Source organism: Alexandromys fortis, unplaced genomic scaffold, assembly GCF_014885135.2.
Source record: "Alexandromys fortis isolate MF-2015 unplaced genomic scaffold, M_Fortis_MF-2015_v1.1 scaffold_94, whole genome shotgun sequence".
NCBI classification, from domain to species: domain Eukaryota; kingdom Metazoa; phylum Chordata; class Mammalia; order Rodentia; family Cricetidae; genus Alexandromys; species Alexandromys fortis.
In genome coordinates, this window is record NW_026067979.1 from 1149026 (window position 1) to 1162883 (window position 13858).

General features: G+C 43.7%; 1 protein-coding gene across 2 annotated transcripts in view; it reads right to left on the reverse strand.

The window, feature by feature from the left end:
* Gnal (G protein subunit alpha L) overlaps nucleotides 1-13858 on the reverse strand; it is a 97019-nt gene that overhangs the window by 18702 nt on the left and 64459 nt on the right. For both annotated transcript variants that reach the window (XM_050157897.1, XM_050157898.1), the window contains exon 5: nucleotides 8694-8791. In XM_050157897.1, coding sequence (XP_050013854.1) covers nucleotides 8694-8791 — 98 coding nt within the window. The remainder of the gene's footprint in view (nucleotides 1-8693; nucleotides 8792-13858) is intronic.

Here is a 13858-nt window from a genome sequence, read left to right on the forward strand (position 1 = left end):
GGTGGTTCTATTTTTGAAGGACTGTGGACGATGCTATAATCGGATGTTGTGCCTCTAACTAGGTTAGCATTATAGAAACACTACTTTTGCAGACGTGAACAAGGCTAAGAGAGTGGGGAAAGCAGAAAAGCCTAACTCCAGTACAAGCAACCATTCAGCCGAAGTTTAAAGACTGCCCACGAAATGCTAGGTCATGTTCTAGGCCATGGTGAAACAGCAGGGCTGCACTAATTGGACTCTGGGTTAAAAGATAAATTAAAATGGAGAAGAAAAAGTTGGGAGGGCGATGGGGGAGTGATTTAGGGCGAGTTTGAGGGGGAGTGGGGAACAGATAAGATCATGATACAGTATATATAAATATATGTACAAATATATATGAAATTGGGGCTGGAGAGATGGCTCAGTGGTTAAGAGCATTGCCTGCTCTTCCAAAGGTCCTGAGTTCAATTCCCAGCCACCACATGGTGGCTCACAACCATCTGTAATGAGGTCTGGTGCCCTCTTCTGGCCTGCAGGCATACACATAGACAGAATATTGTATACATAATAAATAAAATAAATATTTAAAAAAATATATATGAAATTTTCAAAGAATAAATAAAAAATATTGTCACCCCTTCCCCCCAAGTAATTCCTAGTGAGCAGTTAGCTCCTAGGTGACAGTCCGTCTGTGTGATAGAAAGCTTGAGGAACTTAGATATATTCATTCATCTATCCACTGTACAAAAGGGGTGGAGTATCTGTCACAGCTGCTCCAGCTAATAAGAGGTGATTGTGCTGGGCACTGCATAGAGAGCAGCCGCAAATCCCAGCACGAGGAATTCTGAAGGATTACTTACAGGCATCTTTTGGAGATCCTAAGACATGATTTCATTGTGGAAACTACGTCTTTTTTTTTTTTTTTTTTTTTTTTTTTTTTGAGACAGGGTTTCTCTGTAGCTTTGGAGTCTGTCCTAGAATTAGCTCTTGTAGACCAGGCTAACCTCGAACTCACAGAGATCCATCTGCCTCTGCCTCCCAAGTGCTGGGATTAAAGGCATGCGCCACCACCGCTTGACGGGAAGGGTTTTATTTCATCACACAGTTTACAGTTCATCAAGAAGGGAAGTCGGGCAGAGACTCAGCAGAGATGTTGGAGGAATTCAGCGGTCATGGTTTATGGACTTGTCCCTCTTGGCTAGCAGGAGGTGACGCCCACAGTAAGCTGCACCTCATCATTCAAAAAACGCCCCACAGATTTTCTTACAGACCAGCTTGATGGAGGCAATTCCTCAACTGATATTGCCTCTTTAGAAATGATTCTAGCTTGTGTTAAGCTGACCAAAAGCTAACCATTATGAATGGATGAAGGAATGATAAAATATACATAGGGCAAACGTGACAATGTTACGGGCCTCACGGATGGAGCAGTTCAGAGAGTGAGGATTACCTTGGTGTCTACTTAGTGGTTGTTGCTACCTTTTAATGGAGTCTCTTGTGTTCCCTTGATATTTAATGGAAAGGTCCCCCAAACAGGCAAACTCAAATGATCAGATGCCTGTAATCGTAAAGCTAAAAACTTAACAAGCCAGTCCAATGGGAAATGAATGTCTTTTCTTTTTGGAGATAGGCTCTCACTATGTAGAGAACTGGAAGTGGTCTGGCACTCCGTGTAGACCAGGCTGGTCTTGAGTTCACAGACATCTACTGCCTCTGGGAGTAAAGGCATGCCCCACCACATCCTGCCTATTTTTCTTTTGAAACATGGTCTTGTTGAACAGCCCAGGCTCCAACTGTTGGGCTAAAGTGATTCTCCTATCTCAGCTTCCTGATTAGCTGGGACTTCAGGTGTATGGCATCTCACCTGGCTGGGCGTCTCACCTTGAAGTGCATTAAAAACCCATAATTCAGAACTTTTTTTTACTATCACTCAGAACATTTTCATCACTCAAAAAGAAACTACGGGGGCTGGAGAGATGGCTCAGTGGTTAAGAGTATAGGCTGCTCTTCGGAGGTCCTGAGTTCAATTCCCAGCAACCACATGATGGCTCACAACCATCTATAATGAGATCTGGCTCCCTCTTCTGGCCTGTAGGCATGCATCCAGACAGAATGCTGTATACGTAATAAATAAATCTTTTTTTTTTTTAATAAAAAACCAAACAAATATTTAAAAAAAAAAGGAACTACGTACTTATTAACTCCCAGCTCACTTCAGCCTTATGGACGCTTAGTCTATTTTGTCTCAACAGATAAACTAGTCCTGGACATTTCATGTACCTGAAATTATATAACATGAGGCCTTTTGTGTCTGGCTTCCCTGGCTTAGCATAATGAATTCAGGGTTCATCTGTGTTGCAGTATGCCAAGAGACTTCATTTTTTTTTTTTAAAAAAAACATAGCTCTATTAAACTTTGCATCATCACGTGGCTATATAACATTTTGCTCATCTCTTCATCAGCCAATGGGCATTTGGGTTGTTAATGAACAACCCGGCAGGAAAGAACTGGATACTGAGCTTCAGCTTTGTTCCTCCCTCCTGCCTCCCAAAACATGACCACAGAGACTCTCTGGCTTACTTGTAATGATTAAAGACTACAAACATAGGGGCGAGGGGGAGGGAAATGGGAGGCAGTGGTGGGGAGGAGGCAGAAATCTTTAATAAATAAATTTAATAATAAAAAAAAGACTGCAAACATAAACATCTACAATAAACGCAACTCTGATGAAAATCCTACGTCACTGTGGACCGCTTGTTCTAGTAAAGTCACCACCTCACTTGGGCACTTGGTGTCAGTGGGGTTCTTTCTCTGTTATGAACCCTGAAAACCAGTACCTGCTTTGAAAAATCACACACTGGAGCCAGCAGAGAGACATCGGGCCACGCAGGAGTGGTGGAGGGTGGACCCCTGCTCCTCACCACTTGCCAGGTCACCACAGCCCCATTTTTATTGGCATTCTGCCCCTGGGTCTGTGTGACAAAAGGGTTTGATTTCTAATGAGTATTAAACAATGCCACTCCAAGCTATCAAAGAGATAATCTACTGTTTTATTGTGTTGCATGAAATTTGGAGGTCCTACTATCTAGAGCTGTGAAACTCCAGGAATGCAAAGCAAGTGGCAAAGAGCATTAGAAACTTGTGATACCCTGGGAAGAGGCAGGACTAAGGGACCCACACTGTATAAAAGGCAGGATGACAGGACAAAGAATGACTGTCAGATTGTGTGATGTAAGAATCCACTGGATGGGGGCTCGAGAGATGGCTCAGAGGTTAAGAACATTGCCTGCTCCTCCAAAGGTCCTGAGTTCAATTCCCAGCAACCACATGGTGGCTCACAACCATCTGTAAAGGGGTCTGGTGCCCTCTTCTGGCCTGCAGGCATACACACAGAATATTGTATACATAATAAATAAATAAATATTTAAAAAAAAAGAATCCACTGGAGTTCTCCATGTAAGGGTGTCATCACGTCGAGACATTTAAAAACACTTTCTGCACACAATTATATGTAGTAACACACCTCAGAAAGTTCAGGTTCGGTTTTCAGGACTGACAGAAAGCCAGGTGCTGTATTGTGCACACCTGTCTAATTCTAGTGAGGTGCACAGAGTCGGGAGAAGGCTTTGAAGCTAGCTATCTTTCCTCTACAATGAGAGGAAAGGAGAGACCTTGTCTCAAACAAGGTGGAAGGCAAGAACTGACACCCAAGGCTGTCTTCTGGCCATTCATGTACCAGGGCACAAGCATGCCCACACTTACACACATGAATGTGAACACATGCACACAAAGCTAAAAATATCAATTAATTAAAATTATTTTGTAAGCTATAAGGCAAATATTTCCAAAGAATGATAGAAGAAATGAAGGAGGGGGAAAGGGTGCGGAGAGCCTTCTGCTCAGGTGTTGATCGTCTGTGTTCTCTCCACTACTCTATCGACTTCCATGGCAAAAGAGAAAGAAAAGTATAAAATAAAATAACTGGAACAAAAAACAACCACTGCCCATATACCGGGACAGCTCCAATTTTTAGATCTAGAAAATAAGTCTGAAATTAATTTATCTAAAAATAAAGGTGAAAGGGATAGTTAATAATATGTTTATACATCTTAGTGACAGTTATATTTTTAATGAATTCAATGGTATCATGTAATATGTATCTTTTAAATTCTACTTTATTTAAAAACCTGTCAAAGGCCAGCTTTGAAGTTGAAATTACATAGGTGCCAGGTTATTATAAAAGTTTAGCATTTCCTGGGCTTGGCAGTGAGCCATGCACTTGGAGTCCGAGTGGTGAATGAGGCTGGGAAAACACCTGGCAGCTGAGGACCAACAGGCCTGGGACTACAGAACAAGGGGTACCTGACTCTTCACCTTGTGCGTTTCTTTCTTCTCTTTCTTTGGTATTCTAAGAGTCAATTCTTGACATGGATATGCTTCCAGATGAGCTTATGTGTTGGTACGAAGCAGAGGAGCCCACACTGGGTGAAAGTTACAGTAAGTGAAGTCTGATTTTACAGAGATCTTCAAAGGACCAATTTTCTCTCTCCTAAAATAGCTGTTTCCATGGTTACTTAATCACTTATTATGAGGCCTTAGAGGAAATGCATATGGGGGGATAATTCAGTAGACTGTGCTTAAATTTTCAATGCGGGAACTATGGAACTTGGAATAAAACATAATCTCTGGTAATTTGCAGTTGGCTAGGTGTTAAAAAGACATTTGTATCTGAGTGGGGAGTTTTGAACTCGGTGGTAATCCTGATCCCGCCTCCCCCCGCCCCCCAGCCGCCATCCCATTATGCCAGTCTTGTTGCTGGAAGCAGGAGTTGCTGCTCAGGGACACAGACGTGACCACAAACTGGGATAGTGCTGAGTGGGTTCTAATGACTGACTAGAGGGCAGATGTGAGGCGGCCTGGGTTGAGCATTGCCTGTCTCTCCTCTCCTCCACACCATGTGGAGTCTCGTCTGCAAAGGGAAAGGTGGAAGAGATGAAAACAGGAAGAGATAGACTCGAGAGTAGCCAATATACCCATCATCCCAAAGAGAAACCACCTACCCAGGGCCTCCCCGCAAGTACTGCTGATTCAAAACTAGCTCCCACACAGCCTTGGAGAAACCCTGCGTCTCCCAGAAGCAACCTGAGGAAATTTCGGCTCCTTGTGTGCCAAACAGCACAACGCGTATCTTTACAGCCTCCAAATGTTTACTGCACCCATGTGGTACACTTCAAAGGTCCTTCCCTCTGTACACGGATGCCAGTGTCCAGGGTGCTTCTGGGGCACATGATGTTGGTTGGCTGAGGGTAAAGATGCGGTCCTCACAAGTACAGGTGCCTGTCTCTGCTACATCATTATGAACTGAGGACTCAGAGGGCTTGAAGGAGCAGGTTGCAGCTGTAGCTCGATTGTCGCCAGGCCTGCACGATTGCTGCCCACATACATCCCAGCATTTTTTCCGCCCTGCATTCTTCCTTATTAGCCCCACATCTATATATGTATGTATGTATATATGCATACATGTGTATGCATACATATATATGTTCAGGATCACCTAGGAGATTGATGATGCACACTTCTGGGTATTTCTAGAGAGAATTAATTGAGGAGGTGATAATTCACCCTAAAAGTGGGTAACACTAACCCACAGGCTGAGAGAAAATGAGAAGGCCAATAGGTATTCCTCCCCTGCTCCTGGCCTGACATGCAGTGAGTGAATTGCACCCCCATGCCCTACCCCCTGAAACTGTGAGCCAAAACAAAACCTTCCTTAAGTTGCTTCTTTCAGGCATTTTGTCTAGCAGCACAGAAGTAACTGAGACACGCATCATCCCTGAGAAAAAGACCCTGAATAGTCTTATTCAATCCCTTCCTCTCCCCATCCCCAGTACCATTAACCTGCCTCTGCATCTATAGGCATTTTTAAAAAGATCTATCTATCTATCTATCTATCTATCTATCTATCTATCTATCTATCTATCTATCTATCTCCAGCCAGCCAGCCAGCCAGCCAGCCACCATGTAGTGTCCTGTCTGCATATATGTCTGCAAACCAGAAGAGGGCACCAGATCTCATTTTAGATGGTTGTGAGCCACTATGTAGTTACTGGGAAGTAAACTCAGGACCTCTGAAGCAGCTAGTGCTCTTAACCTCTGAGCCAGCTCTAGCCTATTCATAGGCATTTTATATGCATGGGCCATTTATTTGTGACTCTCTGGGTTTGGCTTCCATCACTTAGCATGGTGTCTTCCAGGTCTGCCAATTTCCTACTGGTGCATTAGCTCTGCCTTTCTGTTCTGTTGCTGAATACATTCTACGGCAAAGACACTGCATATCTATGTGTGTTGACGGGCACTTGGGTTGTTTCTGATTTGGGCTATTACGGGTAAGGTTGCTATGAACCCCTGTTTGTATGGATTCATGACCATAATTCTCTTGGGCATAATCTAAGAGTGAATGGCTGGGGACAACAAACTGAGTCTTTTATGGACTGCTAGATTCTCATGCTATCACTTTTTATGGTATTGAAAGTTAAACCTAGCGTCTCATGCATGCTAGGCAACCACTGAACTAAAACTAAGATTACAGTTTTGTTTTGAGCTAGGTTCTCATTAAGCTGACCAAACTGTCCTTGAGTTCACTCTCCAAGCCCAGAAGGGGCCTTGAACTTGCTATCTTCTTGTCTAGACCTCCTGAGTAGCTGGGATTACAAGCTGGCACCACCAGGGCCTGGCCTCGTCTTAGATCTTAGTGGGCAACTCAGTCTCTCAAGCCCCAAAGACAATTTCAGCATCATTGAACAACTCTTCCCCAGTTGGTTCTGAGAGCTATGCACAGAAGAATGACTCCTAAGCGAGCCCCAGCATTCAAAGTGCAGAACTGCTGAGCAACATAGCACTTGGGTGACTCAGAGTCACCCGAGACATTAGTCAGAACTTTGCCCAGCAGTCTAGATGAGGAAAAAAAAAAAAGAAACTACATCAAGATCCTGAGGATCTGCAAGAGGAAGCTGCAGTGTGTGAGAACCTAGGGTATGGTATGGACTTAGGAAGGAATCGAGGGTCAGTATCTCCAATCAGTAGCACATGCAATATGGAGCTCTTGCTTTGTTAATTCAGTTATGAGCCAGTGTTGCGTAGGAAATCTCCATATTTGCTGGACTGAAGTATCCTTGGTGGTCTCTAAGACTATACAAAGCAGAACAATTCTGCTTCCCGGTCTTTACAGCTCTTGGAATGCAGCACAGTGCATTTCTTGGCATTTGTAGTGATGCTGGTATGTACCACACACTGGGCTGACGTCCAGATAAAGTTCAGCCATGAGTCATCCATGGCACCTCACACTTGATAAGGTGAGGGAGTGACATCAGTGTAATATTTACCATGCTGGACTCCTATTGTGATTTTAGAGGATGTTCCTCCCACTCGTAGGAAAAAGAGTGGACCGGAAACTAGAATGCTGGGTTTTGACAGCAGCTGCCTTGCAATCTGGTGTTTACCTTGTCTCTTTTTTACAAAGAGATATAGATATTTTTGTGTGTGTATACGTGTGAATCTGTATACGTGTGTATGCCATGTATGTGTGGGGGCCTGCTGAGGCCAACAGAGGGCATTGGGTTCCTTGGATCTGTAGTTTTAGGTGGTTGTGGGCTACCTGGATGCCGGAAGGGCAGGAAACACTCAACCTCAGATTCATCTTTAAGTTGTATGACCAGAGGTGTGTGGTCAACTCTCACTTCTGTCTCATAATCAGTTTGTTTTCATTTTCACTATCAGCCAACCAGAACACATTGAAGTCACTGCTGGTTCAAGTCCAGAAGTATTCCAAAACAGTAGAAAAAGGAGGAAGAAAACCTGCCTGAGACCAATTTTAGCTTCATTATGCCGAATTCTGAAGTGCAATAGGCCCAGGGAACCTATAGGAAACAGGCTTTATTCTATTTTAAATTAGGTGCATGTGTCTGTATATCTCTGTGCATGGTGTGTGCAGGTGCTGGAGGAGGCCAGCAGAGGGCATCAGATCCTCTGACGCTGTAGTTACAGGCAGCTGTGAGCTGCCATGTGGGTGCTGGGAACTGAGCTCAGGTCTTCTGGAAGAGCAGTCAGTGCTGCTAGACACCGAGCCATCCCCCCCAGCCCTACACATTTTGATATTAAAATTTTAATTTGGGAGTCTTATTTCAAAATTAAAATATAGTGATGAATATTTAGGTACATTATAATTTAGAAACACACCTTTAAGTCTTTGTAGTAATAAAAAAAATGAAGAGAATTGAAATGGTCAGGACAAAGTGAGTGAAAGTTATTTTGATTCTTCCGTGAAACAATGTTACTGAACATACCTCCTTTAGATACAATGTACTGAACACACCTCCTTTAGAAACAATGTTACTGAACTACCTTCTTTAGAAACAATGTTACTGAACTACCCTCTTTAGAAACAATGTTACTGAACTACCCTCTTTAGAAACAATGTTACTGAACATACCTCCTTTAGAAACAATGTTACCGAACACAACTCCTTTAGAAACAATGTTACTGAACAAACCTCCTTTAGAAACAATGTTACTGAACACACCTCATTTAGAAAGCTAACTTTGGAAGTCAAAAGCTACACTTGCTCCCGCTTCAGGAAGCCTCAGAGTCCCAGGGAGGGCAGCACAGCCAGGAATGCAATCACGTTTCACAGAGGCCTGGCCAGGGAAGCAACTTACTACTGTGCACAGTCGATCAACTGGTACTCGTTGGATCTCTCAAAGCAGGCCTTCACCCCCTCATCGTCCCACAGCTTCTTCACGTGATCAAAGAATTCCTAAGGGTGGCAAAAATGACAAGAGAACACACGTCAGGATATTTTACAAAGTAAAGAGGGAGAAGAAACTACAAGACAGAAGTTGCGAGGAGGGCGGGGATTCTTTTAGTTTAAGCTCTACACTGCCATGGGCACTGATGGTTCAGCATGAGGCAAAGCAGGGCATTTGGCTCTCACAACTCATGCAAGCTATGGAACCTCCCAACTGTTCACCAGAATGAAACCTGGAAGCCAAAAATCAGGGCCTGTCATTCATTATAAAACAAGAATGCAATTGTTCGGCTCTTAAAATTCAGTGCTTTTGAGAGCTAAGCCGTCGCCTTGGCAATTGAAGACACGGACAGTCTAAGGTCCATTTTAGCAGCTGTCTCGTGACGTTTCAATGTGAGGTAAGATCAGAATGACAGGCAGGAGAGATGGTTCAGTGGTTAGGAAAATTCGCTGTTTCTGCAGAGGACCCTGGGTTTGAATCTTAGTATCCAAATGGTAGCTCACAGTCATGTGTAATTCTATTTCAAGGGAATACAGTGCCCTCTTTTGGCCTCCTCGGGCACTAGACACACATGTGGTACACATGAAGCAAAACACCCATACACATTAAATAAAAAAGAAAAACCTGACATATCAAAGTAGATAGATTGAATTGGCCCATTAACATAAAAAAATCTGCCATGGGGTCTCAGTTAGCCCAGGTTGGCCTCAAATTTATGATTCTCCTGCTTCAACCTTCAGTATTATGCCTGCTAAGTGGATGGACCACTTTACTATGAGGGTTTTGTTTCTTTGTGTCTAAAGCAAACCATGAGTTAAATACGAGCTGTGAGTTTTGGTTCACCCAGGAGTCCTAAGATCACCATGCTTGCCCATTATGGCATCAGGACCCACTGAAAGACCTGTCCTTACCATAAAGTCACGTCACTAGTTTTGGGGTACTTGATTCCTCTCCAGGTGATTACTTAACATAAAACAGATTGGGCTGGGTTTGAATCTAGGAACCATTGATATTATTCTACATTTTCTAAAAGCCCACATAAGAGGTGCCCAGGACGAGTCAAGGCCGGTTAATAAGTAAGAAGAGCAGCAGTCCCCTTACTTGGTTCCTGGGTTAGGAAAGGACAACACAAACCAGAGGAAAGCTCCAGCAGGGGCAGGCTCCTGCCTCTCTCTGGGAAGCTCTCCCAAGTTCCTCCAGTTCATGTCAGAGTCCGGAGCGCTGGCTCCCCACACCCTCACTGTGTGTAGTGGGCCAATGTAGTGGTCACAGCAGCTGGTCACAGAAAAGACCCCACCCAGGTCAGACCCTGAACTAACTGGGATGAGGCTAGGGGACAGATACAGGAAGAGGTTAGACTCCCTGGAGACCAGGTCGTGGAAAGCTTGTCACAGGGACTGGAGCCAGCGGAAGTGCAGAGGTGCTGTGGCACCCTGCAGGACCCTCGTCCAGGTGGCAGAGGAGAGGTAGGCACCCAGATTAGAACCTGTTGCTATCTGGTCAGTGACAGCGGGCCAGGTGCTTGCTGGGTGGGGTGGGACTGGAAGGATAGGCTCATAAGTGCTAGGCATCATTCAGACCCACATCTCTCAAGATCACGCTGGGATACATCTGGGCTGCCTCTTGTATCAACCAGCGTCTGTGTCCCAGCTCTCCTGCACTAGTGGGAAGTATTCATAAATGGAAGGCTAAGGAGCAATATGACTGTGACATATCTGTTTTCTATATTACTGAATGAGAAGCATCTTGAGATCTTTGTTTTTTTTTTTTTTTTTTTTTTACTTTATTTTATATGCATTGGTTTGAAGGTGTCAGATCTCGTGGAACTGCATTTTCAGACAGTTGTGAGCTGCCATGTGGGTGCTGGGAATTGAACCCGGGTCCTCTGGAAGAGCAGTCAGTGCTCTTAATCGCTGAGCCATCTCTCCTGCCCTGAGATCTTTGTATGTTTAAACAACTGAAATACACAGATACTTCTGACTCTTCCAAGGGGCTGAGCTGCATTATCTAAAACACAGCACCACATTTAAAACTACTCTTCAAAACTAGGTTCTCAAGTTTTGAGAACAAACTTTTGTATTCTTTGCATGTGAATGCATGTGTATGGTATGTACATGTGTGTGTACTCATGTCTGCACATGTGGGCATCTGTGTGTGTTCATGTATGCAACTGTATGGAGACATCTGAGGCTGACATTGGGAGTCTTCTTTGATGGCTCTCAGCCTTGTCTATTGAGGTGAGGTCTCTCAGATGAATCCAGAGCTCACTGAAATGGGAACTCTATCTAATTGGCTTTCTCCACCTGGGAGACCTCTCCTCTGCCTTCTGAGTGCTGGTGTGACAGGCATTTATGTGAGTGCTGGGGATCTGAGCACAGATGCTCACATTTGCTGAGCAAGCACATTATCTGATGAGTCATCTCCCCAGGGACCATAATTTTAAGTAAAATTTAAAGTTAAAAAAAAAAGTTAAGTACCTAACCACTGCCTATTTATTTCACAACCTTATTCTTCCACCGTCTCCCACTACCTGGAATCGATAGTATGTTTTAAAAAGTTTGTAATTCTCAGATGATAACCTGTTTTTGTTTCTGCTATCAGATGCTTCATAACTTTTTTTTTTTAAAAGAAAACAGATGGATGACAACAGAAAACATAAGAATGCCATTTTCTATGTCATTTCTATACTAACATACACAAATCACTTCTGGGTTATACACACTCGGGACATAGTTTTCATTTTGAAATGCAAACGGAAATCATCTTATTTCTTGAGCTACGGGACGGGACGTGTGAGTGGCCTTGCACACTGTAGGGCATGGCTGCCCAGCTCTTCCTAGTGGCGGCCAGTCCCCAGCCAGTCCTGCCCCCTGGGCTAGTGGAACTCGTCACTGGAGAGTGAGAAGATATTGTTCCTTATGCTCACGCATGATATTCTTTCAAAGATGATGTACAGAAAATGCCTCCAGGGTTAGTGTCAGGAGTCCTCCTGCACAGATGAGCTATTTATGTCTATGATGGAGTTTTAATCTTACAGACCCTGACTTGATGACAGCGATGATTCCTCCTCCTCTTCTTGAGACAAGATCTCAGGTAGCCCAAGGTAGCCCTGAATTTGCTCTGTGGCAGGGGATGACCTTGGCTTGTGTTCCTCAGTCCTCTTGCCTCCCTTCTTGAGTTGCTGGGATTACAGGTGTGCACCATCATGCCTAGTTTATGCACTGTTTAGGACCGAATGCCAGGCTTCGTGCACACCGGCAAAACACTCTACCAACTGTGTTACAGCCTCCAACCCCCTTCTAGGTGATGTATAGTATTGAGGTCGTGTAAGAACTGTGGAAATAGTTGCTCTACTGTATTTTTAGGGCGTAAGGACAGAAGAAAGTTTGTGTCTGTTTAGAAGCCTCATAGATTTTCCTTCAGGTATCTATGAATCTTGATTGGTTGGCTTCTTAGATATAGAACCTATCCATATGAAGAGTCAATTATAAGTCTTAAAATTCTACTTAGGAACAGATTTCAGAAACCGTGCTAGGAAAAATCCTACGAACCCAAACATGTAAACCACTGAGCAGTCCCAAACCATTGCCTTCGCTAGCATGAAGTACGGCAACCAGAGACAGTATCAAAAATTACACACTAAAAGGTGGCCATATCCCACCCTCACTAGGTGCCCTTTGTGCTCCAGGTAACATTCTGGGATCTTGGATACCAGGCCTTTTCTGTGTCTCAAATAACCCATGAAATGGGTGATTCAGCTCCATATTCCAGAGTGAGACCCACTGAGCCATTCCCTGAGCTGTGTTTCCACTTTTGAACAGATATAAAGAGTGCTGAGTTAGTTTTCTATGGACTTTGGTTTTTGTTTCTCTTAGGTGGGAAGCTTTGCTGGGTTATATGGTAACAGATGTGTAGCTGTAAAAACTGCCAACTTGCTTTGAATGATGCCATTGCCATGGGTCCACTGTGCACTCGCAGAGGCACGGTTTAGGGTCCAGCTTCCGCCTTCTCACCAGTACTCACTTTATCTCTCTTCTTCTTAGTTAGGACCCATCGCGGTCTTAACTTTCATCTCATTAAGGGCAGATGATGTGGGAGATCGTTGCCTTGGCAATGTCCTCCTTCCTTCTCTCTCCCTCCCTCTTTCAGCTTCGGACAGGCCTGGAACTTGCTCTGCAGCCCAAATTGCCCTTGAATTCACAAGTAATCCTCTTGTCTGAGCTTCCTGAGTGTTCTGATTGAGTGCAGGCATGTACTGCCACACCTGGGTTCTTGTTCGTCTTCTTTTGTCTTCTGATTACTGATTTTTTTTTAAAAAAAGAGTAAATGATATAAAAAATGGCATCTGAAACCTTTCTTAGATAGGGGGTTTATTTGTATTTTCTTATTTTTTTTTGTTTTTTTCAAGACAGGGTTTCTCTGTGGTTTTGGAGCCTGTCCTGGAACTAGCTCTTGTAGACCAGGCTGGTCTCGAACTCACAGAGATCCGCCTGCCTCTGCCTCCCGAGTGCTGGGATTAAAGGCGTGTGCCACCACCGCCTGGCGATAGGGGGTTTATTTCTATCTTCTCTTGAACTTTAATTTTCTGAGGTGTCGGTTGATGAACACAACTGAAGATTTTTGGTGATATTCGATTATCAATTCATTTTCTTTTAGGTTTTACGTTTCTCTCTGTGTTCTATCAGAGGAGTTTTTTTAATAATTCAAAATGAAAAGCATGTTTTCTATAAATGTTATAGTTTTAGCTCATACATTTGCACACTAATCCAGTGAATTAATTTTGGCACGGTGTGAAGAAAGGGCTTCCCGCAGGAATATCAGTGTTTCGCCGCATGGAGAAAGGGCCATCCTTTCTCAGTCGAGTTACCGTGATTCCTATGTTGAAACTGACCAATGACTTGGATCTATTTCTGGAACTTTGGTTCCAGTTCATTGACCCAGGCTGTCTGGATCATTGCAGATTTGTGGTAACCTCAGAACGAGTTTCTTTCTTTCTTTCTTTCTTTCTTTCTTTCTTTCTTTCTTTCTTTCTTTCTTTCTTTCTTTCTTTCTTTCCTTCCTTCCTTCCTTCCTTC